This window comes from Carya illinoinensis, chromosome 7, assembly GCF_018687715.1.
Source record: "Carya illinoinensis cultivar Pawnee chromosome 7, C.illinoinensisPawnee_v1, whole genome shotgun sequence".
NCBI classification, from domain to species: Eukaryota; Viridiplantae; Streptophyta; class Magnoliopsida; order Fagales; family Juglandaceae; genus Carya; species Carya illinoinensis.
This window is the reverse complement of record NC_056758.1, coordinates 2,069,017-2,095,488: the sequence shown is the minus strand read 5'-3', so window position 1 is coordinate 2,095,488 and position 26,472 is coordinate 2,069,017. Positions and strand designations below refer to the sequence as shown.

Below are 26,472 nucleotides of genomic sequence, written 5' to 3'. Positions count from 1 at the left end.
CTTTGCTTCTTGAACCTAGAGTGAAGGCAGGTCAAATCTTGTATGCATGCATGAAATTTGAATTCTTCAATGATTAGGTGTTGGATGGTTCAACAATTAGGCGATTCTAGGAAGCAATATATTTTATAGAAGGGACGAGAATTAATGACTATGAATCTCAAGTGAGGTAGATTGTGGCCAAGAAGTTTAAATAAGTTTGCTATTACCGTTGAGAAAAATAAACTTCACTATTACTTTTTTTTGTTTTCTTATTCCCTTCAGAGATACTGCATATTCTGAGCACTCATTATGGTGGAATTGTTGGAAGCTGGTCATGATATTTTCAATGGTCAGGTCAGGCCCTTCTTCTCTCTTTTCCTCTGAAAACTTTACAGTTCGGATTCCAAAGGAAGGTAACCCTGTAACTCACTAGGTTTAGACCAGTAGTGGTTTCATTTTTGCTAAAGCAAGGGTGACAAACTAGCTCCTTCACTGCCAAGTTTTTGGAAAACTTTCACCCTGGGTTTTAATCAGATCTCCGGGTCTCAAGAAAACATTGGTATAAGCGTGTATTGAGTAGCTCTATTCAATCTTCCTGCTAAAGTTTGTGTGTTAATGTGGAGATGCTTTTTACAAAAGCCTTTCCTTCAGATGAAATGTACAGATTACACATCTCGTTGGCTTCAAAATGTCAAATGTGATTGCTGTTAGCTCCAGCTGAGGAGACATGGACCATGTTCTGTGCGCAAGTAAATTCGCTCAGGGCAGTCATTGATCTGATAAGATAAACTGGTTCCAGAAGGCAGGGGAGAGTTCACAGCTTGGTTTGGTGATTGGATCTTTGCCACCCATTATCACTTGGCAGTCTTTGGCTTGGGAGATGCTCTGCTAGAAAGGAGGTTCAGTTTGGCAGTATAATAGGTTGCTTTTTTAAGTTAAATATATGCTGGCTGAGACTTTATCTCAGGTCTCAAACCTAAAAATTTGGGGGCTGTTCTGATATAGCAATTTTTGGTATTCCTTATATCCCTTAAAAGGCAGTTAAACTACTGCTTTGGAAGGCCGGGTGAAGTCGAATTTGGATGAGAGTCTTCTTCCTAACCCAGGAACCTGTGGGGTTGGAGGGGTGATCCGAGATTAAGATTTTTATGCTAAGTAAGTTTCTAAAGGGACTTCTCAAGAATATGTTGGTATGGAACAGATTTCTATCAAGATCAGGGGGAACTTTTGGAGAGAGCCGGTCTTCCCTACTTGAGATGTAAATGAATCAAGCTTGGTTAGTGTGGTGGGCTATTTTTCAATTTTTTTGTTTTCTTGTGTAGGGATGTTTACACCCACCCTAATGTGAGTCTTATATAAAAGTTTTCGAGTACTGGTTAAAAAAATAGAGCAGCACGTTTATCTAATCATGTTCAGTATAATGCAACTCATAGGCTGTGTCAAGCAACAAAAATTCTATATACAGTCACTTTTAAGTACTCCTTACACACTGCACTAATGTGATTAGCTGCATCATTTTTTTTTAATATACAATAACTGCCCGTATTAGTGGAGTGTACAAGAAGTACGTAAAGTGACTATATGTAGTATATTTCTATCAGCAAAAATGGTAATTGAAAATTTCACGATAAATCCATCCAATAGCAAACAAAAAAAATGCAGTGCAGTTGTTTGTGTTAAGATATAAAGTAATTAACAAAATCTATTGTTACCAATTAGCTTAACCTTTTAGGACAAGTGACAATTTCACATGATATTAGAGTAGAGGTTTTAAGTTTGAATCCTAATTCTATACTTTATCTCATTTAATTAAATATTCCACGTGTTTGGCCCACTTATAAGAAGGAGTCTAACCCACAAGTGAGGGGAAGTGTCAAGATATAAAATAAATAATAAATATATCTCTTCGTATCAGCTTAAACTTCATAAACAAGTGGTGATTTCACAGTTTACATCAATAGCCATACCATCCCGGATTTACAACTCCTATCTTCACCATTTCCTTTTTTTGAGAAGTAAATACCATCCCGGGTTTATAACTCCTATCTTCACCATTTCAACACAACTTAATCTAAGTATGTCTCAAAACCAAATATTATATCTCCAATAGATGTTTCCGGGTATCTTGCTAAAAGAATTTCCAATCATGATAGAACTTAATCTTCACCTTTGTGATTGTAGAACTACAAGACTTCTATTGATATTTACAACCTTGAGAGAAAATCAATAGAAAAAAGAAGAAGATACTATTGTGGCATCGATTCCATCTGTACTTTGTTAAAATTGAGCTCGATAACATGTTGAATTAGAAGACTAGGCTGACAACATTTACAAGGAAGAATCTCTAATGGAACTTTATATTGTGTTATTCATAAACCTGCACCATGTAGCAATGTTAATGCCACATATATCCATAGGGTTACATGACAACCTTATCAAATGTTTGCCATGGGCAAAAAAATCCATTCGTGTAAAACTGGTTTCCATCAAGGAGTATACAGAGCGATAAAATCTCACTTAATTTTTTACAATTGTCTTAACTACTCACGAGCAACAAGATTGACATCTCCCAAGGCCACAAAAGTCCTGGAGTTTAATTAGTTTATTATTCTACAGAGTACAGACAGCAAAGGGACATAACATCAAAGCAGACATTTCATGCTCATTATTTGGCATTAGGGATCTTTTTTTTTTTTTTTTTTTTTTTTTGAGAAGTAAATTTGGCATTAGGATCTTACTAAAAATATCATGCTGAACCACCAAAGCAGACCTCAACACCTTTCCCACCTGTTGCAGCAATCAGACATTGGAAGCCACATGACTCCAGCTCCGCAGTTACCTTGTCAACAACTGTTCCTGATAGCACTGATTCAAGTGGTTAAGGAAGCATCTGGAAGAATATGAGATTTAAGAACACAATACCAAAAATCAGTGTCCTAACATTATCTTAAGATGCAAAAGTTTCTGGTTTTGGTCAAATGGAAGAGTTGATGAAAAAGAAAGAAAGAAAGAAGATAAAACGTAAGAGTTGTTGTAAAGATTAAGTTTCTCCATGATCTTCTTTTGATAGGTGTTAACTTCTTTTGTTTCGATAGGTAAGTTTCTCCATGTTAATAAATCTTCAAACCCGTTACAGCAATACCCCAAGCATGCTTTTCTGCAATCCTTGCTTTAATAGTCAAAAACGCTTTGTACAGAATTCTATAGGTATATCACTACAGTCTCTAGCTCAACTGCACCTCCTCACAGTATAAGAACAAGGAGGTGGTGAAGTTGAAAGTTCAGAACCACCAAGTATATGTTTATCTAATGATAAAAGAGAATCTGACTTCTATAGATGTCCTGACTTGTTTATACCTGAAGGCATGATACAAATTCAAATCTCACCAATAAGGTTTGCCTCAAATGGCACCACTCCCACAGAGAACAAAGAGAAAGGTTGAAATTGCTGGTTCAAGACCTGGCAGGTGCATACATAACCCACCAACAAAAATGAAGAGGTCAAATTCCACTGGAACCTCTCCTATATGCTATTAGCTCCTTGTAGTGCTAAAATAAATTTTTAGTTGTTCTAAGACTAACACGATAAGCATACAAGTAAAGTTGGGTCAATGCTACTATTATCATGCTTCGGTGATAGTAATGGACCAACCAGTTTCTGATTATCCCTGGGTGCTGCAACAAGATCAAAGCTATCCCCCCACCCCACCCCCTGGTGGCACCCAAAAAGGAAAAATATAATTCTGAGTTCTCTGCAGTGAATTTTCGTGTCATTGTTGGCACAAAGAAGGCCAATCACAGGTCCAAGGAAACACAAACAAGTGCAACTTGATAGTCACAGAGGCAAAGTGGAGGACATATACACAGGAGAAATGAGATATACATTTTTTTTATGAATAAAGAAATGAGATATACATAAAAAAGAAAAGGTAGAATATAAACCAGCCCTGCCGAGGTAGAATACCTAATACTGAAACTTTTTTCCTACTAGAGTTATTGTTGTAAACTGGAACTTGCCAGAGTCAAATCCACTAAGGCTTCCAGAGCCAACTAATATATAGAAATAAACTAAACAAGGCAATGGCAATCATCATAGTATAAAGACAGATAGGAAACCTTAAAAGAAACCAATAGGCAAAAAAAAAAAAAAAAAAAAAACCTTGATAGGTTTAATATATAAACAACATGAGAAAATGGATACGGGTCGGCAACAATGTAAGCACACATCCTCCACCTCCGGCTCCTGTTAATTTGGAAGCCAACTTGTACTTCAATGTAGTCCTAAGAACGGTTTCTATTACAGCATGGCTGACTCCCATACACTGGAGGAGACCTTGATTCATTTCCATCAACTCTTCTATCTTCTCTTCCTTCTCTGTAATGGAGAGGTCATCAGGGGCTGGTGACTGGATAATGGTAGACAATTCCTTGCTGATAGAATCAACAGCATTAAACACAAAACTCATGGCATCTGGGTGCCTTAAGGTCCTCTCGGAAACGCCAGCAACTAAAGCCTTGGTATTCCTCCCAACTTTAGTGTTAGTAATGAGCATTCTCAGTGGCATATTGGACTTAAGGCGTGTCAAACTACCTGACCTGAACTTGATCATGTTGCCTGTTGCATGCGAATTTCAAATCAAAACCAGCGCATCCAAATACAGTACCCCGCTTGCATTGGAGACAAATAAATATCTATGGTGAAGTTGAAATACATAAGGATGCAAACAAAATGTCCAACTATAGTAGTTGTTTCTTATTTTTTTACTTCCTCCCTCCTATTCTAATTTTTATGATCCCATCTTCAGCAGATGTGTATATTGTGAAAAAAGGGACAAACAAATGCTTTTGAATATTGAAAAGTAAAAGTTCATAAGTTTCCCATAAATATCACGTAGATAACTCATGAGTTATTCAAATAGCCAAGAATATGAGAATAAGGCAATAATGAATTGAAGACAAAAATGTATACCTCCCATTAATGCTCTACTTCCACGTATTCTATATTGGAATCATTCTCTTTCACAATTATATTTCTCACATTACCACTTGATTTAAAACTTTTCTGTATGACTATTGACATAATTGTTGTGGCTCCAGTTCATTGGTGGCAGCCAATGACACCTAAATACTTTTCATAATGATCAGCAACAGGGAAGGAAACTTCTCTGGGCATAAAATTTTGATAAAAATGCATAGACCTGTCAGGCAGAGATCACAAGATCACATACCATATGTGCTAACTGTATTGTCAATTCCAGATGGTTTTCCATGGATTATCCTTTCACCTTCAAAAGCCCATTTATTCACCAACTCGAGGTCACTTTCCCCAAATACTGACCACTCCTGCCGGCTCATATCCAAACTTACTGAATCCGAGAAAGCAAGCAGAGCACCTGAGAGTGCAACAGAAAATGCAGCAGATGAACCCAAGCCAGAACCCAGAGGAAGCTCAGAAGTGACAACCACTGTAGCAGGCTTATATCTGTTATATAAAGAGACAAACATCAGAAAACTGAATATCGAGAAAAGAATGGTTCAAAATTCAATTAGTGCATACCCTTGGATGCAGGTGTACAACCATAGAAAAGCTGAAACTCCGGTAGCAAGTCCAATTTTTGCTTCTGGAATGTTTTGTTCTTCAACAAGAGCTGCAATTGATTTCATGGTCTCTATTGAGCATGAGGTGGGTGTTGGAGACAATGAACTCACTACTTCAGGTAGCACTTCTTTGATTCTAGAAACTGGCCATGAGAATTCTAATGACATGTCCTTGAGCTGAAGTTTTAATGAGTCATCATTGTCTATCAAGAAAAGCACAAAACATTAGCAAGAAGTTCAACAGAGAATCAGAAGAGAAATGAACTATATTTATGTCATAGAAAAGAGGAAAAAAAAAATTATGTTGGAAAATTTATAGAAACTTCCAATGCCTGGATAACATGCATCTACCAAATTTATTATGGATCATATTTTGCCTTCTAAAAAGATACAGGAGAATAAAATCAGAAGAAACCTCTCGGCTCACTTAATTTAACATTCTTGAACATGAACCATACTTAACTACCTTCAAATCAAAGCATAAATTGTTAAGCAACTAACTGTTATTTTGCTTGACACAGCCCATAAAAAAGAATGTATGGGTTGAGCAGGACAGGACAATCACGAAGGGAAGCCTGACATAGATATTGATTTGAACAAAGGAACTGAAATCAATACCAGAAACCAAACAAGAGATGGAATTTCAGATTGAACAGATGCCTGACCTGCAATAAGTCAAAATAAAATTCCTAGTTATACTCTCTTAGACAAACTAAAGGGATGTCTCTAAGCAGCCACGGCCAAGAGCAAGTAGGGGTAGTCCTATCTGTCTAGAAACACAAGAACATAGAAAGCCCTCCCTTCTTGTTCCTCTTCTTGGGTGATGTTGGGTACCGAGTTCTTATTTTCGGGAAGGCTGAACTGTGCTTCTGAAAACAAAAAGCGGGATCTTTAGTGGATTGGTATGTCAAAATCCCTTCACGCAAGACACCTCACTCCAATTGCTTGGAAACCTGGAAAACTCCAGCATCCGAGAAATCCTTCGTGGCGTTTGGAAAACTTCAGTCCCTGAAAAACTAGATGCGATCTCCACTTGATACCCTCTCAGCTCTTTCTCCTCTGTTTTCTCACCTCATAAAACTTTGCTCATTAAGTCATGACGGGCACTCAATTATCAGTTCAAACAAAATCAGAAAAACCTAATGTAAGAAGCCTCGTCTTTTCAAAGTTGGCTCACATACGTGAACGTTCTACCCGCAAAAAGAAGCACGAAAACCGAAAATTCTAGCTAGAAAGACTTGAAATATGGGATTACAATCACAAAAGCTCCCAAGGGTGTGTGTGTAACTCGATGTTTCGAATCCGACCCTTAAAAATATTAAAATCAACGTTTACCGCAAACCCAGTTCACGAAAAGCACGATCGAAAGAGAACAACGATATTCCAAATCAAACAAATGCAATACAGAGAGAGAGAGAGAGAGAGTACCAGAAGGAATCGGGAATCGAAGAGAAACATAGGTGCAGAGGTCAATGGAGGCAGCAACTGCCGTGGATCCATGCACTACAGCATGTTCCCCGGCGAGTATAATTTTCCCAGGAGCTCTAGCTCTCACTTCCATTTTTTCCCCTTGGTTCTCGGTACTCTCTACGTGTGTTCGTATACTTCGAAAGCTATACACTTGTATTGATCCTCAGGTATCATTGTCTGTTACTCCAGACTTGTTTTAAATTGGCGGAGAGACCAACAACCAAGAATTCCATGACAAACACGAATTGGCGGAGTTGCTAGTTTTTCTTCCGTCGACAGCTTTTTGCGTTTTATGTGGTGGATTTGCCCACGCGACCTGTCACGCGTGATAAGGACAATAATAACATAAGTTTTGGTAGAAAAATGCTTCTTGCATTAACTTCTAGAGTTTTTTAATCTATTCCAACCTAAATTATTTTAATTTATAAGTTTATTTTTATGAATTTTTTATTTTTATTTTTCATACTAATATTTTAGTCAATTATAAAGATAAATTATATCAGCAAATATGATTGATAATAATTAAATTTAAGATTAACAATAATATAGACATTTCATTAGGCAAATCATATTAAAACCCTATTACCTCAATACCTTAAAAGTAGGGTTGTTCACCCAATTTCAGATTGGATCCCTCTACAGCCACTGCTGGGGCTCCCGCTTGGCTTAGAAAAAAAATATTTATTTTTTTATACCATTTTTAATATTTTTAAATAAATAAAAAAATTCATAATAATATTAAACAAAATTTTCTTAATTATTAAGAAAAAAAAATAAAAATAAAAACTGAGAACAGTAGCTCTCAACGGGAGATCTAGTATTATCCTTTCAGATTTTGATACTAAGCTATATTTGAATCTGCATTCAGATATATAACGCAACGTCGCAATCTTAGTACCCATACAAGTTAATTGGATTATAACTCAGACGAATACCCAACCTTATCAAGAAATCCAAATATCTAATTACTCAAATTGTAATTGAATTTGTCAAAAAGTCATTTAAAAAGATATTTTTGAATGTATTTTTTAAAAATCAAAATAACGTGATTTCATTTATAAATCACTTTTTTTAAATGATAAATCCAATATTCACATTATATAACCGTATCTACATCGAAACATGAGAATCCGGACACTCTGAATGCCTAACCTAAAAGTTCGATTGGATCATGTCGTGTTTCACAAGAAGCTGAGAGGCGCTTGGGGAATGAATGACATTCAGCTCTCCCACCTAAATGGGTTCACACCAAACTCCAAATTAGTCAACGCACAAAAACTCAAAATTCCATCTCAAATTACCAAATTTTTATCTCAAAATTCTCACTTGTGAGGTATGGTTTTGTGAGCGAGAATTTTGAGGCGAAAATTTTAAATTCTAAGATAAAATATTAAAATATTATATTTTAATATTATTATTATTATTAGAATTTAAAAAAATTAAGAAAAAATTAAATTATTTATTATATTTTGTATAAGAATTTAAAAAAATTATAATGATAAGATTATAATTTTGAATTTGAGATAAAAATTTTATAGGGCCTAACCAAACGGTGATTGTCTAAACATTCAAGTTTGAACACACTTTCGGTGGAAGATGCAAGAGGGCGCCTCACTCACTCACCCACCTTCATCTTTGACCATGTCTTTTCTGCTTGTTATTTAAAATTGTTTTACGTTTCAATTTATCTCCTCTTCTAACAAGAGCTGTTTGATAAAGTAAGAAAAGTATACCAAAACACAAGAAATAACAGGAATATGTTGCTTAATTTGATTACCTCAAACAAAGAAAGAAAACATAAAAATTTAAAAGCATGGAAAATGCTATGTAGACAACTTAAAATACAGTTTTTACACAATTCATTATTAAAATATTAAGCTATTTGAATCTTATTTTATTTTGATGGATGTAAATTTACAAAATAATAATATTTTAATAAAGAATCGTGCAAAACTTATGGTTGGAATGTGTGCATATCAATGTTCCTAAAAGCAAGTGTAAGACCTAACTAATGTTTAAGGTTCAGGCTGTTCAGCCGACCTGGGAGAATTCATATAAGAATTCACTTTTCTCTCTCTTCTTCTTGTTAACCTATTGAAGCATAGCTGATCTTGCAGGTCCCCCTCCTACTAAAAAGTGACCACTCAATGTTCTAAACAAGCATGAGTTGGTTTTCAGATGGATCAATACTATACCAACTTGTCCACACGAAACAATGTAATCCCAGTATTAAATTAGAAATTGGGGTAAGTTATAGGTACAAACTTTTAAATCTGCAACATTAACTCTTAACAGAAAAGGAACTCTAACATCCCTGGGCAAGGGCAACATTCCCTGATCATCTCGAACTGAAAGTAGAACCGGAGAAAGTCCTGCTCTCTGAGGTTAATCCATTCTGTTTGTTTTTTTGTGCAATAAATCAATTTTCAAGTAGTTAGTAGTTACCTTTCAGAGTCCCTTATAGAAGTTCCAAGGAGAAGCCTATGTGGCACAAAGCTGCAAGCAAGTGAACGTTTTTTCCGGTATAATATCTTTTGAGCAGGATATAGGACTTACAATTAAATATTAGGACGAGACTGAGATCAGATGAGGCAGAGTTCAGTAACTCGTTCTCTCAGCAATTCCAACCTCTTTTTCGAGAGTGTCATACAAAGTTTTAACAAGATTAAGCAGGAACCCATCTGAACCATGTTTGGCCAACAAGGATATTGCCACAGGAAGATTATCATACAGCCCTAGTGGTATGCTCACCTGTAGATTTGCAGAAACAAGTTTTGTGGATGTCCAAAAGATTATACATAAACAAGGAAAAAGTAAAATTTTTTCACGTCTCAATTGCACCTGGCGGTGCATACATACAAACACAGAGAGAGAGAGAGAGAGAGAGAGAGAGAGAGAGAGAGAGAGAGAGAGAGAGAGAGAGAGAGAGAGAGGGAGAACCTGGCAGAATCCGGATACCCCACCAATTGAGAGCAAGCTAAAAGCTTTTGCGCGGAATGTTTCCAATGGAGCTGGATCTGTTTGTAATTTTGGTGGAGGCCCTGGAACTGTGGGGATTGCTAGGACACCAAAATCCTGAATAATCATCATCATTCAGATATGTTAGTCAAGATAACAGAAAAAGTTTAGTGCATAAATCAGAGATGGACTCATGGAGTCACAATTTCTGTTGCTAGTAAGTTTCTAATGAAAGCAAAGTGAAGAGAGATGCAGATATGGTAGACTATTCTTTAATAAGTTGCTACATTTTGAAATGCAAACAAGGAATCATACTGAATGCCACCACCATACTTTAAAATTTTTCATCCTACAACTCTCACCACTCTTCAAAATTTAGGGAGGAGTTTTAAAACTCCATTAGGTAGATTTGGAATATAACAAAAAACATACTGAAAATTCAATTTTTACTTTTATTTTTTGCCGCAATTCAGTATAGTTATTTGTTTAAATATTGTGCAATTCTTCAAGAAAATATTCCGCTTCTACTTTGGGATGACATCTCCAGGAAATAGGCTGGATATAGCATACTCACTTGATTTTCATCTAGAGCATAAAACACATATAATGGTGTCTCGGGTCTCCTACTAAGAGGCACATATGCATTTATCTAAGCACATACATGTAATCTCATAAAAACATTCAGAGGATGAGAAAAGGAGTGTACCCCTAGAAGAGCAATAAGAGCGGCTCGTAATTCAGTCTTTACTGAGTGGCAGATATCCACATTGTCATCCGTTGTCTTAAGGGCTTCCCATACCCGCTCTGATATCCCAGGACCCAGATCAGGTTTGACAGTAGAAACCCACTCGCCATGGTTAATCTTGAATTGATACCTATACTATGAAATGTTAACTGGTTCAGGAGCAATGTTTATAAAAGGACAGTATTTTTTATCTAGCATGATCCAGACCAACATCACTATCGTTCAAGTTGATTGAATCAATTGAGTGGGTGCCAATCTGCACCTCTGAAGTAACCGCATGGCACTTGAAAGTGCAGCTAAAGATGGTATATTATGCTCTTGATCTGCCTTTCCTCCACTCAAGAAGGGTTTTAAGCTTGGAACTTTGTCCTTGACATAATCCCCTAGGATTGCATGCTTTAGAAGATGACCTGCAGTATTAATGAAAACATGTTGTGACATTGAGTACTTGGGATGGAATTGCTGAGAGGGAAAAAACCACAATGGAGTTATCTAGAATTTATAGTATGTTTAAATTTTTGCCACATAAAAAAAGCCAGGTAGATGACAGATTAACATGGTCAACAAGCTTACCCCCAAATAACTTTTCCACTGATTTAATAAGAGGTTGAGAAACTCGATCACTTGGAATGGTTGAAAGCTGGAAACAATCCTCGGCAATAATTATCTGAGTGGGTCTAACAGGATCCACATCTGGTAAATTCAATAGTACTCTTCCAACTCTAATCAAAATGACAGGGTTCCTGGCAAACCATCCTGGATGAAACGTAGGTGTCAACAGAATGAGGTGCCAAAAGGGAAAAAACAGATTAAAAAAAAAAAAACGGATTTTCATATAGGGTCCAGCTACTGGACTTGGCCCCTTGGAAATTTCCGATGTCTCCCATATCTCTAGTTATAGGACATGTGGTATGCATCAATGGCTCCAGTCCCACTAGAACTATCACACACCATTAAACAAAAAATACCCGAAATTAGCTGGTCTATTTGATGAAGAATACTTTATATGTTTTTATCATTTAGAGTACAGCCTAAAGCTTCTAGAATTACCACCTCTGAATGTTTAAACTCTGTTATTCAGAAGTACGAATGCTACAGACACAAGAATAGACACACAAAGACATACATACCCTAAAGCAGACAAAGATGGCTGGATGATTTGAGAGGATTAAAAAGTGGAAAAATTTGAGACAAGTTGAGAAAAACTAAACAGTATGCATATTTTTGTTGCATCATTGTCAAAAATCTGTCAAAATCAGTGTGCCAATGCCAACAATTTCATCACCATTTTGCAATAGCTTCAGGTGCAGAGCTGAGTTTTTCTAGTTACATTTAAATGTGGTATAAACAAGAATCAAGCCATCACATAGTTGGTTCCTTACCCACTGTATCAAAACTTTGTGCCATCGGAGTAACTCCAGCAGTAGAGATGGCATCATGTGAAGGACGAAACCCCAGAATTCCACAATATGATGCAGGTACTCTTACACTTCCTCCAGTGTCGGTTCCTATGAGAGAGAGAACTATTTGGTTCAATCTAGTTAGGGCAAGCCAATAACATATGACTTGTTTATGAAAGAATTTAACCTAAGGCGAAATCTACAAGCTTTGCACCAACTGCAACAGCAGACCCGCTGGAAGATCCTCCTGGTACCCGATCAGGCACACATGGATTTCTAGGTGTTCCATAATGTATGTTTTCTCCATTTATACTGCCAAAAATGGTCTTGAATTAATGATGTGAATATTCAAGGATCTCTTTTTCCAAGATGAATAAATGAGTGAGAGCCCACAACGATTTAGGAAGCAATTGGGAACCACAGGAAATAAATTGGCTTAGCATCATGCCAATATCCTTCAAAACACAAAAACAACTGTTTATATTGGAGAGACGTCAGACAAAGAGGTACACTTTTCACTCACAAACTAACACCAAAGTTTTATTTTGCTTTCTAAACTAAAAAGAAATTCAACTTACACCGTTAATTACCAATAACTTACACCCTTAAATTTGACTATCAAGATTGTGCCGCATGGCCTTTCGTTCGTTCATCTCAATGGTCAGATCTTAATCATGGGTGCAAGTTGGAAAATATAGTTAGTTTTAGGATGTAAAGTGAAAAGTAGATGATAGTTTGTGGATGAAAAGTGTAATTACCCATTTTTCTTATTTTAGACTTTATTTTATTTTATTTATTTATTTATTTATTTTAATATAGGAAAACCTCTCCAAGACAGGGCCCTTTGGACCCACTCCTGTAGAATAAATCCCGGTCCAGTGCACTACACCCTTGGAAGTTTCTCTACACGAAACTGGTTCAATCGCTAATTTTTCACCAAGAGTATCGCCCCAAAAGATTGTTTGCAACCATGAGGTGTTAAACCTTAAACCTTGAAGGGAGTGATATCCCAAGATCAAGGCCTTCACCACTTAGGCCAAACCCTTGGAGTTTTATTTTAGACATTTAGAAAATACAGACATCTACAGTGACTTGAGGGATTGAATGTTAAATTTCTATACGAAAAAAAAAGAAGTTTATAGAAAATCAATCAAGTCACTGGCTTTTTCAGTGCTAACCTGTATGCCATTTCATCCATGACGGTTTTACCAATGCATGTGGCACCTCCCCTTAACATGGCCAAAACGGCTGGTGCTGTTGATGTGGCAGCCGCATGAGTTCTCGACCAGTAAGGATTTCCAAACCCAGTCACATATCCATCCACATCAAATCTGTTTCCAAATCAAAGTTAATAAAAAAAAAAAAAAAATGCACTCAAAATTTTTTTTTTTAGTGAAGCAACACAGATCCACTAGCTTGCTTGCACACACATTCAAACTAATGTGGATAAAACCGATGAAACTGAGACAAATTTCCGACGCCAGAAAAATAGCGTTGCATAAGCTCGGATGCACCCTAGAAAAAGATACATAAAAATACCACAACCTCAAATTAATATATGAAGAATAATGATAACCTTACCACTATTTTACCACTTTTTTTAATTTTTTAATTTTTTTAATTTTTTTTTTTTTACTTAATGTTTAAATAACTGACTATCACTAAAATTATATATTTTTAAAATTTTTTCTTAATGGCTAAAGATGGTAAAAAAATACTTAAAAAAATGATAAAAAAATAAATATATTATAAATGATAAAATAATGATAAAAAAGTGATAAGTGTTCCGTTACCTTAAGAAATAGTGGTGGTACAACGAAAATCAAAGAAATGGAAGTAAAGTAAATCGGACTCACATGTCTTTAACGGCAAAGGTGAGGGAATTCAAGGGAAGCTCATGAGGTGAAGAGCTTGGCTGGAGCAGGAACTTCTCCATGAAAGCTCCATAATCTGAGTCTCTTGCCATGTCTGTTAAGCTCTCGGACGGATGCTATGCCGTATGTTATAAACAGATAAAGTGGTGCGTGCCGAGGCCAAATAAAACATTGTCTGTTAAGCTCTCGTATGCGATGCCGTATGTTAGTCTTTTACCACTTACCAAATAAAACATTGTCGTATCATTATTCAAATTTCAGACACTTTAGCTTAGGTTTTCAGGTTTCAAAGATTATAGCCCAAGGGCAAATATGGAAATGTACGGACAGTATTTCGGACCAACCGCATCCACAGCTTGGAATGCTCCATGAACCATCCATGATAACGGGGCCCTTAAAAAAAAAAACAAAAAAGAACATAGAATTAGGATTGCAACCTTATCCATTTTTGGGTAAATGTCCACAAATGGTGTAATTTAGGGTTAAAGTGATTTTAAAAAAGCCAATAAATATCATGTAATTTACAATTTTAAAAGCATGATTATGAACTTCAGTGCTGCAATATGCACTCAAGAAGATGGCTTAATGAGTAACCCGAAATTGCAAACAAGATGGGGGATGTTGTGTCACTTCAATCATCCATTGAAGTCAGTCTAATTTGCAATGGAAAATATGCAGGTTCAGGCTCCTATATATTTTTTATTGACATCAAGTGTATGAGAATAGCATCCCGATTAATCCTGGAGTGCATGGGCCCTCGATAAGAAATTTTCCGTAAGTGAGGCGCTCCTAAAATCTTTCCTTGTCTCCAATTTTGGAAACAAAACAAGGCATTAATGAATGAAAAAAATAACAAATCTTAAGAACTTTATTTAATCAGGTTCATCAGCCTTCATCAAATATATACAGGTATGGAATTACGGTTGTCTGTCCACTATGTGCTCCTTCAGAAGACTCACTGGTGACTCCAGGAAAACTCCAACCTAATCTCTGCATGTACACTGCATCATAGGCTTCAATGTTCAAACCTGAAGCAAGAAACAGTTCCACCTCGTTTATAAATCGATCTGTTCTTGCTCCTAGAAAGGGCCTTGCAGCGTCAGAGACTAAAGCCTCCAACTCATCTCCTTTTGTTTCAGGAATGTTTACATGACTTTTTGGCTCATTCCTGAAAAGTGCAGCACTCGAGTGTTAACTGTGGGTCATTACCATCCTATATAATCATTCTTTCATGGTAAACCTTTTGTTGTATCCCATCCAAAGAAGCAAAAGAACTAGGAAAAATAAATTGTGAACATTAGATGATTGCTTTCCTTCATCAACTCATATTCAATCTGTTTAAGATGCAGATAGTAGCAAACTATTACCGTGATACGAATGAGTCAATTACACCAAGTATGTGGTGCACAATAATGTCAACATCTTCCTCCTACAAATGAAGTTGCAAAAGGTAACCCTTACTCAACACGAGTCAAAATTATGTAGTTGCATTAGAAAGCAGAAAACGTAAACATGGTTATACAACTCTGTAAGATGTACTCGCAATTATAGAAATTTATAGCTGATGATTCGATGGGAACATATTCACACAATCGATAAGCATTCAAACAAGGACCTTAATATATACTGAAAAATATGTCCTATATTGGAGCAATCAGCCAAGGAATTTGAATTAGAAAATAAAACACCTAAATGCCCATAGTGTTTTTTCTACGTCACACTTGATTCTAACATTTTTCATTATACTGCCTACCTTTCTAAATGAGGGTCCGTGTTAATTGATATGTAGAACTCAATCATGAAGATTCTAGGGACACTGAAACATTTTCTATGTACATTAAGGAAACAATAAACTGGTTTATACACGACCTACATCAGAGCTTGAATTTCCCTTCTCAACCAACTTTCGAGCCAGCGGTTTGGCTGAAGATACTTACAAGACTTCCAATACCGTGATGCATTGAATATGTCACTTACGACACCTGATTGAACATGCAATAGCTTTAAAAAGTGAATATTGGGAAACAACGGCTTTATCAGGAAATAGAATAACAAACAGATAGCAATGAGAAGAAACTAAATAAGACCTGGTTCAGAGTAATAGCATTGTAATCTATACTTGTGTCCTCTCGTTAATACAAAACTGCAGCACCATTACATGAAGTAACATAAACAAAGGAATCTAAAAACATAGAAGAAGGCACCAATCAAAAATATCATAAAGGCAAAAAAAAAAAAAAAAAAAAAAAAAAAAAAAAAAAGGAGAAACGAAAGAAGATAAATTGACAGGATGATGCCTATGTTCAAAATCCTGATTGATATGATGCTGTTGAAAAGAATTTCCATCATATCCATGTATTATAGAAAAATTTTCTATCTGAAAATTAAACAAAAGTTTAGTGTCAATTAGTGATAATAATCTTGTCACCGATTCTGAACCAATCTGTGAAGTTTTTCCAGACAGACAAAAGGATGACTATGATAATTTGTGACATTAGAGTGCATATTTCTATCTGTGAATGAAACACTTAACCGGTGGAAGCCATAACCAAAAACTAAAATAAAATAACTGGTAAAGAAAGAAAAAAAGAAACCCAACCAGGGTGTAGTAGTCTGAAAGAACAATAGATCAAACTGAACCTTGCAGAGGGGACATTTTATAGAGGGAAGTGGGCTAGAGAGCTTGCCAGCAACAATTTTGGTCCATTGTAAAATGCAAATATAACAAAACTTATCTGTAACATATGAATAAAATTACCAAGATTAATAAAAGACTAAATACAATTTCCTGCACTAACTTCATGCTTACAGGGGAATAAGGCAGTGTGTTCACTCCCCATCAAATTGGGAAATTAATAACAAGCATTATACATTCTTGAAGCATAGACAACAAAATTAAGAAACATCTCTGGACTTCTAATATGATCTCTGGTAATTGTAAACAGTGATGATTCTGCAAAGATGTACCTAACCACCCTAACCTAGGTTACCAAGTGCTTTAGTTTCTCTAGTCAACCCCACTCCCATCAGCGCCACCTTCACATACAAGCATGCATGCATATCACCACAAAAATCTGGCAATCGGTTCATCTCTCGTCTCCAAGACCTTTGCAGACATTTCGGCGGTCAGTTGGTGATTAATTTCCTTTCAATTATTTTTTAATAAGTGATTAGTTTCTTGTCAGTTACTCAGCTTCGAAACTATGCAGACCATAAAACTCACATGCTACAAAGACGGTGGTTTTGCGTTTTATTCTACCACAATGCTCTTGAGAATGAGTCTACCATGTTAGTATTGTTTTACATACGATGACTTCCACAACATTACCTGATCAGATTAATTCAGGAAATTATTTCATGCTGGGAAAAATGAAACTTAAACAAATAATTTTAAACTTCAATAATTTAAACAAGACGTAAATTAATTCACATAAAATACAAACAAATTTTCGATCAAACAATTAGAAGCAGAGAAAGCGGAAAAGGGTTTCTTTATATAACAATTTTAGAGGTCTTGCAAAAACCCAACTCATGGGATTGAACAAACAACATTCTTTAACTTATTACAGTGATGCCCATTTAATTGCCAAAAAAAAAAGGAAAAAATCAAGAAGGAAAATCATGACGGGCACTCAATTATCAGTTCAAACAAAATCAGAAAAACTTCATGTAAGAAGCCTTGTCTCTTCAAAGTTGGCTTCCATACATGGACATTCTACCCGCAAAGAGAAGCACGAAAACCGAAAATTCTAGCTGGAAAGGCTTGAAATATGGGATCACAACCACAAAAGTTCACAAGTGTGTGTGTGTGTGTGTGTGTGTGTGTGTGTGTGTGTGTGTGTATAACTCGATGTTCCAAATCCGACCCTTAAAAAGATAAAAATCAACATTTCCCGCAAACCCAGTTCAACCCAATCACGAAACGCACGATCGAAGGAGAACAACGATATTCCATATCAAACAAATGCAATACAGAGAGAGACAGTAGCAGAAGGAATCGGGAATCGAAGAGAAACATAGGTGCAGAGGTCAATTGAGGCAGCAACTGCCGTGGATCCGTGCACTACAGCATGTTCTCCGGCGAGTATAATTTTCCCAGGAGCTCTAGCTCTCACTTCCATTTTTCCACCTTGGTTCTCGCTACTCTCTACGTGTGTTCGTATACTTCGAAAGCTATACACTTGTATTGATACTCGAGAATCAAGGTCTGTTACTCGCAGACTTGTTTTAAATTGGCGGAGAGACCAACCACGAATTCCATGAAAAACACGAATTGGCGAAGCAAGGTGCTAGTCTTTCTTCCTCTGATTAAGTTCAATGATAGAAAAAATGCTTCTTTCACTAACTTGTGGAGTTTTTTAATCTATGCCATCCTAAATTATTTTAATTTATAAGTTTATTTTTATGAATTTTTTTTTATTTTTCATTCTAATATTTCTACAAGATATTTTTTATGATTTTATGTCAATTATAAAGAGAAATTATATCAGCAAATATGATTGATAATAATTAAATATAAGATGAACAATAATATAAAAATTTCATCAAGCAAATCATATTAAAACCCTATTACCTCAATACCTTAAAAGTAGGGTTGTTCATTCTAATCCGGATTTTGGTATTAGGCTATATTCGAATCTGCATTCAGGTTTATAATGCAATCTAAATAATCACATAAGTTGATTGGGTTATAACTTAGATGAATATCCAACCTTATCAAGTTTTAAAAATCTGAATATCCAATTATTCAAATTGTGAACGAATTTGTCAAAAATCATTTAAAAATATATTTTTGGATGCAGTTTTTAAAGATCAAAACGACATCATTTTACTTGTAAATCAACTTTTTTAAATGACAAATCCAATATTCACATTATATAACCATATCTACATCAAACCTAAAAGTTCCGATCATGTCCTGTTTCACAAGAGGCTGAGAGGCGCTTGGGGACTGACATTCTGCTGTCCCACCTAAATGGGTTCACTCCAAACTCCAAATTACCAAAATCAGCGCACAAAAACTAAATGGGGTGTTTGTCTAAACATTCAAGTTTGAACACACTTTCGGTGGAAGATGCAAGAGGGCGCCTCACTCACTCACCCACCTTCGTCTTTGACCATGTCTTTTCTGCTTGTTATTTAAAATTGTTTTATGTTTCAATTTATCTCCTCTTCTAACAATAGCTGTTAGATAAAGTAATAAAAGCATACTAAAACACAAGAAATAACAGGAAAAGCCCATGTGCTTTATTGTTTAATGGGCCCATGTGTTTAGACTGGGCCCATATGTTTTTGTTTTAGACTGAATCATGTTTTTTGTTTTTTAGGTACTTTGTTTTTGTTTTACTTTATAAATAATAAAAAATATGCTATTGGACTTGAGGTCCATAGCAGTGGAGTCTCACTCCTCCTTTAGAGGAATGTGGGTGGTTGTCTCACTCCTCATTTGAAGGAATGTGAGTATTTGTACTCCTCCTTCTTAAGAGGGTGAAGCGTGTTAGTACCTCTCTTTTTCGAAAGAGATGTCGTTTCAGTTTTTTTTTTAATAGAGCGCTTTCTCAATGTTGTCAATTGAGAGTATATAGAAAGACAATGTCCGCCATAAAGAAATTTATGGACGGGAGAGCTCCTCACAGTTGAGCAGTTTAACTAGTAATTTAGATTTTTTCTATATTGATTAGTCACAGTTATAACTTCGGTTTTATTAGATGGAATGAAGTTTATTTCAAAAACAAAAACAAAAAAAAAAAAAAAACCCAGGAATATGTTGCTTAATTTGATTACCTGAAACAAAGAAAGACAACATAAAAACTTAAAAGCATGGAAAATGCTATATAGACAACTTAAAATACAACTTTTACACAATTCATTATTAAAATATTAATTTATTTGAATCTTATTTTATTTTAATGGATTTAAATTTACAAAATAATAATATTTCAATAAAGAATTGTGTAAAACTTATGGTTGGAATGTGTGCATATCAATGTTCCTAAAAGCAAACGTAAGACTTGCTAAATAATCTTTAAGGTTCAGCCGACCTGGGGGCTGGGAGTATTCATACAAGAATTCACTGTTCTCTCTCTTCTTCTTGTTAACCTATTGAAGCATAGCTGATCTTGCAGGTCCCCTTCCTACTAAAAAGTGACCGCTCAATGTTCTAAACAAACATGAGTTGGTTTTCAGATGGATCAATACTATACCAACTTGTCCACATGATACAATATAATCTCAGTATTAAATTAGAAATTGGGGTAAGTTATAGATACAAACTTTTAAATCTGCAACATTAACTCTTAATAGAAAAGGAACTCTAACATCCCTGGGCAAGGGCAACATTCCTTGATCATCTCGAACTGAAAGTTGAACCGGAGAAAATCCTGATCTCTGAGGTTAATCCATTATGTTGGAAACAAGACTGCGTATTTTTGTGCAATAAATCAATTTTCAAGTAGTTAGTAGTTACCTTTCAGAGTCCCTTAGAGAAGTTCCAAGGAGAAGCCTATGTGGCACAAAACTGCAAGCAAGTGAACCTTTTTCTTGGTATAATATGTCGCAATTGCATGATTAAGCTGCTAAAATGAATAAATTGTTTAACAACAAATGAATTAAGTACTTAATTATACAATAGATTATAATACTTGAGTCAATTGATAAATTTTGATATTTTACACTTAAAAAGTTTGTAATGCAGCTGGCACACTCACAAATTTAAAACACACCAAAGTTAATCTTCCCATTTTGCCCTTATATGCTGAAATTTTAACTCTAATTGTGTAGGGTAATTTTGAAATTAATACTATCAATTGGGCTGGACGACAGGAAGGACCACACACTTGGAAAAGGAATTGCAACAGGATCCGTGGGCTGGCTCAACAAAGTCCAGCGCTGAAGTGAAGCTGGGACGCTGGAGTGCAGGGGCTGGAAGATCGTGGCCTCACAAGATGCAGAGCAGGACGCGAGAACTACTAGCGTGCTGAAACGAGAAGCACGCACGACAGGGGCACTCGCACGAGCCACGCACAGACAGAGGAAAGGCACGATGAAATCGTGGCCTCAACACTGGGCAGCAGATCATGCAGACATTGCAGAGGAAAAAATTAGTGCACGGAATATAAGGCCACCAGGGATCTCTCTCTCGTTCTTCTTCGCCTTTTTTGGTTTTCGTTTTCAGCCTTTTGGCAGATTATTGTTTTTCTTCCTACTTGTTTTAGGGCTTTTATGTTTTTGCTTTAGGGGATTTTATTTATCTATCTTTCGGTAGTTCTAGTTTGGATTTCCGTTCAGGATTCTAAAAAGTTCTAGTTTGGATTTTCGTTCAGGATTCTAAAAAGATTATGGAAGGCTGAGTTTTTCAGCCGAGGCTACAAGCTCCTCTTGCTCTAACTTCTGATTAGAGTAATTTTGATTATAATAAATTTCATTTTTGTTGTAAATCAATCAAAATAAAGAGAGAGTTTCAAGATTGAGAGAGAGTAAGAGACGAGATTTTTTTATTGATCTATTATCAAACTTATTAATTTTTTAAAGAATTCAACGATATATATAGGCGTACAAAGGGGATTATGCTAGCCTACTATGCTAGCACTATGTACTATGCATTTGACGACTAGATAAATGTGGTCATACAATTAAAGATAGTTTATAACACTTCCCCTTTGGATGACTATATTTAAAGAATATGCCTCGTTAAAACCTTGCCAAGGAAAAACCCTGTGGAAAAAAACCAATGGCGAAGGAAAAAAAGTACAGTATTCATATGTATCGCCGAGTGCTTTAAGATTGCCTCATTAAAACCTTGCAAAGGAAAACCCAGTGGGATAAAACCTTAGCGAAGGAAAAAGAGTACAATCAGCACAAGTCTTCAAGACATTACTTCCCCTGAAAAGTGCATGATAACAGGTCTTCAAACCTCCGCATTCCAATGTTCTGCATAATCTTCTTAAATGTTGCAGTTGGTAATGCTTTAGTGAATAAATCTGCCAGATTTTTACTTGACCGTACCTTCTTGATATCAATTTCAACTTTCTTCTCATGAATTGCAATGATCTTCTTGTGTGTATATGAAAGATAACTCGCATTTGTACATCCAACTAACTGTGGACTTGATCCATGTTGATAAAATAATCACAACTGGATCTTTCTGCTGATCACTACTCTTCTGGAGTTGTACTCTTCTGGAGTTCTTGTAAATAACACAGTTAGTGGAGAATTCATGAACATTAAACTGCTAACCTCATTTTTAATAAAAACGGTAGCCAGCCTTTTAAGATCAGACAAGCACCGCGGATTTTCAACTCCTCTGTAGGTGTCAGGCGTGCTGTCAGGTGCTGCAACTGTCAGGCGTGCTATCAGGTGCTGCAGTTGTCAGGCGTGCTGTCAGGGGCCTCAGCTGTCAGGCGCCGCAGAGCTATGAAGCTATATTTCGTCTCTTTTCTCTTGCTTCACGAGAGATGTTGTATCATAATTTTCTCTATAAAAGAGATATTCAGCTCATCTTCATTCGCATTTCATCTTCTTCACTTTTCTGTAATCATATTGCATTTTTATTCTGCAATCTCTTACTGCATTTTTACTCTGCAATGGCTCAGCGATCTTCTCATGGCCAATTTATGAGGTACTCTGCACCTCGTTCATCAGCTGTTCCTGCTTCTACCACAGGTGCTATCATGCAATGTAATGATCTGACTCATAGGTCAGATAATGAAGCTATCTATGAGCTTGTGAGTCTCGGTACCCGATACTCATCATCCATTGTCGCATTTTCTCAACGACTGCAATCCAGAACTTGTGGAGTTGACAATCTCCACGAGAATATTGCTATACTTCAGCGACTTCTTCTGGAGTCCAACATGAAGATAGAATCAATAAAGCAAGAGAATAGGAATTTAAAATCCTTGCTTAAATCTTCTTTTCGATTGCCCACCGCTTTCGATAGGGATGCCATGCAGATTCTTGAAAAACAAGAGCATTTGAAGAATGAGGCAAAGTGCCTTAAATTTCTGTAATTCTTGCTTCAAGATAATAAAATAATATTTCACAAATATTCATATTTGTGTTTCTATCTTTTGGTAGATGTTCTGTGTGCTCCCTTTCATTTCTTCTTTAATAATGCACACTTCATATCAAACCCATAATATGAATCTGAAATATTAATTGTATTAAAAAATGGTATTTCATGACTAATAATATCATCCATCTTCCCCTTGAAACTGCAAGGGTTTCAGATTTATATTTCAAATATGTGCAGTTTTTATGAGCTCTTCTGGGACCTCAATGACATTTAAATCATATATATACACTGCAATAATAGCTTGTTTTCATTTGCGTTTGGATTGCTTTAGATCATATAAGGATCTTTGAAACTTGATAGAATACATATTTCCAGATGTATTCATATTAGAAGTTTCAGACATTTTCTATCCTTCAGGGATTTTCATATATATATATCATGATCCAATGATCCATATAAATATGCAGTTAATCATGCATATCCAAACTCTCGGTAACTTTCAAGCTAATAAAAATCTCAATATGATTTCAACCATTTTAAAATCATATCAATATTGTTTCTTCGAGAAACTAACTTGTGATTTCTATATCACATTTTCATATTAAAAACTTCAGGCTTTTTATATCATGTATATAAATATCTACTGATATTTAACAAAAATCACCTCTTTAGGTGTTTGGACTTCAAGTCCATATTTACCACATTTTATTTAGTGATATCAATTCTGCAGGAATTGAGAAACTGACTCGTGATTTATATATCACATTTTTATTTCCTTTTCATAAATACCCACTGACATTCAACAAGCATCACATTTTTAGGTGTTTGGACTATAAGTCCCTATGCATCATATTTTACTAGTGAATCAATTCTACAGGAATTGTTTCTTTCAAATTTGGCCAATATTTTACGTCGTATTCTTCGACGGTTCTTGATTCACTTTTTCCATTACTTCTGGTAATGTCAATTGCCATCTCATATGGATATACGTTGTCAACAACGATTTTATTTCTATCCATAATTTCTCCATTATTCATGAAATGTAACGATATCTCGTTATTTTCAGGTACCTGTCCCTTTTCAAGGAAAGACATTTTCATGAAAAACCTCTCCAGGAGATTTGTACTCTTCAAGAGTTTATATAGGAGAATTTTATACAGAAAATCTGGATGAACTTTATTGCTTGTTTTGTGGGTATGGCCTCTTCAGGAGCACCAAATTATTTGTGCTTTTCTCTTTTGAGATACTCTATCTTTTGTATCAATAAGTCTCACATGTCTTTATACATGTTTTTAGACTGCTGAATTTCTTAATTCTCCTACAGGGACTTCAATCCTCGCTGGGATTTTAGCAGCTAGAATATGATACATTTTTATCTTATTGCATCCATAATTTAATTATCATCTGAACTTCTGATTCACTTATGATAATCAAGATAACGTCGAATTATTTCATCTTATTTGCTTCAAGCAAATTTTTCTTTCCACTTCTGGTGGTAAGACTTTATAGTAAAAGAATCTTCTGGTTCTTTTATGGACGTCCATATGAAAATCATTCGACTTATCGTAATTGATTTTGGATGATCAAGATAACCATAAATGATACAAATATTTTAAATCATATCACCTTTTGATGCATCATAATATTTGATTCAATAATTTGTATAATATTATCTCAAATAGAAAGCTTACAGCTTTTCCAATACGAGCTTTTGGCCCGAAAAGATATTCATTATCACGTTCAATCTCTTAGTTTCTTTGAATGAAACGCATCATTCTTTTCACTTCAGGGAATAGAATGATATAAATTCATTATCATTCACTTCAGGGAATGATATAGATCTAGTAAGACGTGACTAATGATTCTTATCAAAAGCTCATTATTTTACTCAGTCACTGAAAGACTAGATATAAATTTAGAATATATTGTGAACGTTTGCATTTTATATTACTACTTCAGGAGCATACTCGATATTGCTACTTCAGGAGCACATTCGAAATGTTCATTCAAATATATATTCTTTCCACCATTTCAATTATGCAACTTCAGGTGCATAAATCATAATGAGCTTTTAGTACAAGTATCAATCATTTAAACTATGAGATACTCAAAAGCTGTTATTGATTTAGGACGATCCTTCAAGGATGCTCCATTTCCATTCTCAGATAAATCATATCATCAATAAATAAAACTTGTATTTAAATTGATGTCCAACATCATATGAGTAGAAAAGCTTTTGATGAGAAGAAAAATTAATTCACCACCATCATCATCATCACGTCTCAAAAGGAAACCTGTACCAAAAAGAAAAAGAAAAGAAAGACTTTTCTTGCAATTAGATTTTGGTAATATATACTATCTACGTTAAAGATTAGGCCAAATAATTAGAAACGACAGCCATTTTTGACTAGAGGATGATAAGCAGCCCATTATTGTTGTCCTCTTTTCAAGTTTCTCCATTCTTTTTCTTCCCGGACCCGCAGTCTGTGGTCATGCAAGAGAACTTCCTATATTTTAAGATAATGTCTTCTTGGAATAATAAAAGTAGTTGGACAGCTTGCATCAATCTAGAACAACAACTTGCCACTCCCATGGGACCTACTTGTCCTCTTCATCTATCTTTCTTTTTACAAAAACCAAACGCTTTCCCAACTTTAATTTTTTTTTTATTTTTTTATTTTTTAATAACAAGGGGTCCTGTCCCTTGCTCTCTCTTTCATTATTTTTATTTTATGTTTTATTTTTAAAATATTGCCAACAAGCCCCACGCTTTTGACATTTTTTTTTTTTTTGCCAGGCTGGGAGGGTGAGCATTGTGTATGCCATTTTGATCTTATTAGCTATTCCAGATACGGATTTAAAGCTCGCAGCTGCCTTCCTCACAGCCAGTGATTTATTTGGGTGTTGCCAGATTCAGAAGATCTTTGTTCCAGATCTGAAGCTGTCGCTAGTGAAGTTATCGTCGTCGTTTTCCTTAGCACGTCCCTGGAGCAGAATCAAGCTCCTTCACGTGTGTCCGTCTCCCTGAAGTTTCAGTTGTTGACTCTGAGTTACGTACGCCCTTTTGTAGTTGGGTTTTGCGATCAACAGGCTGCCACGTTTCTTCTCTCGGTTCGGAGTTGGTCCGTCTAGGGGTTGCTTGCCGGCGACAAGCCCCACGCCTGAGCGACGTCCGTTGCCCCATCACGCCGCCGCACCACCCAAGCCTCGGCCAGCCACACCACTGTGCTAAGATCGCTGGACCTGGCCTTGTCTACTCCACATGTGAGGTCAATTGTTGGGAATGAGCGCAGGGACGCACTGGTGAACCGAGCGATGTCAGCAAGCTGAACCGGCTTTGGAGCTGCCTTTGAGGCACTCGATGGAGAGGACCGTTGAGGAGGATCTTGGGTCTGATATGGGCTGGACTCGTTCCATACGAGAAATTAAGATCTT

General features: G+C 35.9%; 2 protein-coding genes and 1 pseudogene across 6 annotated transcripts; all 3 read right to left on the bottom strand.

Annotated features, from left to right (window-relative positions):
• Positions 1–2,324: 2,324 nt before the first annotated feature.
• LOC122315213 (mevalonate kinase) lies at positions 2,325–7,280 on the bottom strand. The gene is made up of 5 exons (XM_043131018.1): positions 7,006–7,280; positions 5,537–5,780; positions 5,208–5,461; positions 4,181–4,594; positions 2,325–2,844 (listed from the first exon to the last, which is right to left on the bottom strand). The coding sequence occupies exons 1-5, from the start codon at positions 7,136–7,138 to the stop codon at positions 2,726–2,728; spliced, it is 1,164 nt and encodes a 387-aa protein (XP_042986952.1). The 5' UTR covers positions 7,139–7,280; the 3' UTR covers positions 2,325–2,725.
• Positions 7,145–14,293, bottom strand: LOC122315210 (amidase 1). 5 transcript variants are annotated; one of them, XM_043131011.1, is made up of 10 exons: positions 14,007–14,293; positions 13,329–13,481; positions 12,338–12,462; positions 12,133–12,273; positions 11,324–11,506; positions 11,013–11,160; positions 10,712–10,880; positions 9,988–10,122; positions 9,604–9,798; positions 7,145–7,363 (listed from the first exon to the last, which is right to left on the bottom strand). In XM_043131011.1, the coding sequence occupies exons 1-9, from the start codon at positions 14,114–14,116 to the stop codon at positions 9,646–9,648; spliced, it is 1,317 nt and encodes a 438-aa protein (XP_042986945.1). In that variant the 5' UTR covers positions 14,117–14,293; the 3' UTR covers positions 7,145–7,363; positions 9,604–9,645. The 5 variants fall into 5 exon arrangements, with proteins under 5 accessions (XP_042986945.1, XP_042986944.1, XP_042986947.1 ...); XM_043131010.1 differs by lacking the exon at positions 7,145–7,363 and adding an exon at positions 9,215–9,442; XM_043131013.1 differs by lacking the exon at positions 7,145–7,363 and adding an exon at positions 13,581–13,665 and having other exon boundaries at positions 9,215–9,798; positions 14,007–14,291.
• A 568-nt stretch (positions 14,294–14,861) lies between these two features.
• On the bottom strand, positions 14,862–18,145 carry LOC122315445 (annotated as a pseudogene).
• Between the last annotated feature and the right edge of the window lie 8,327 nt (positions 18,146–26,472).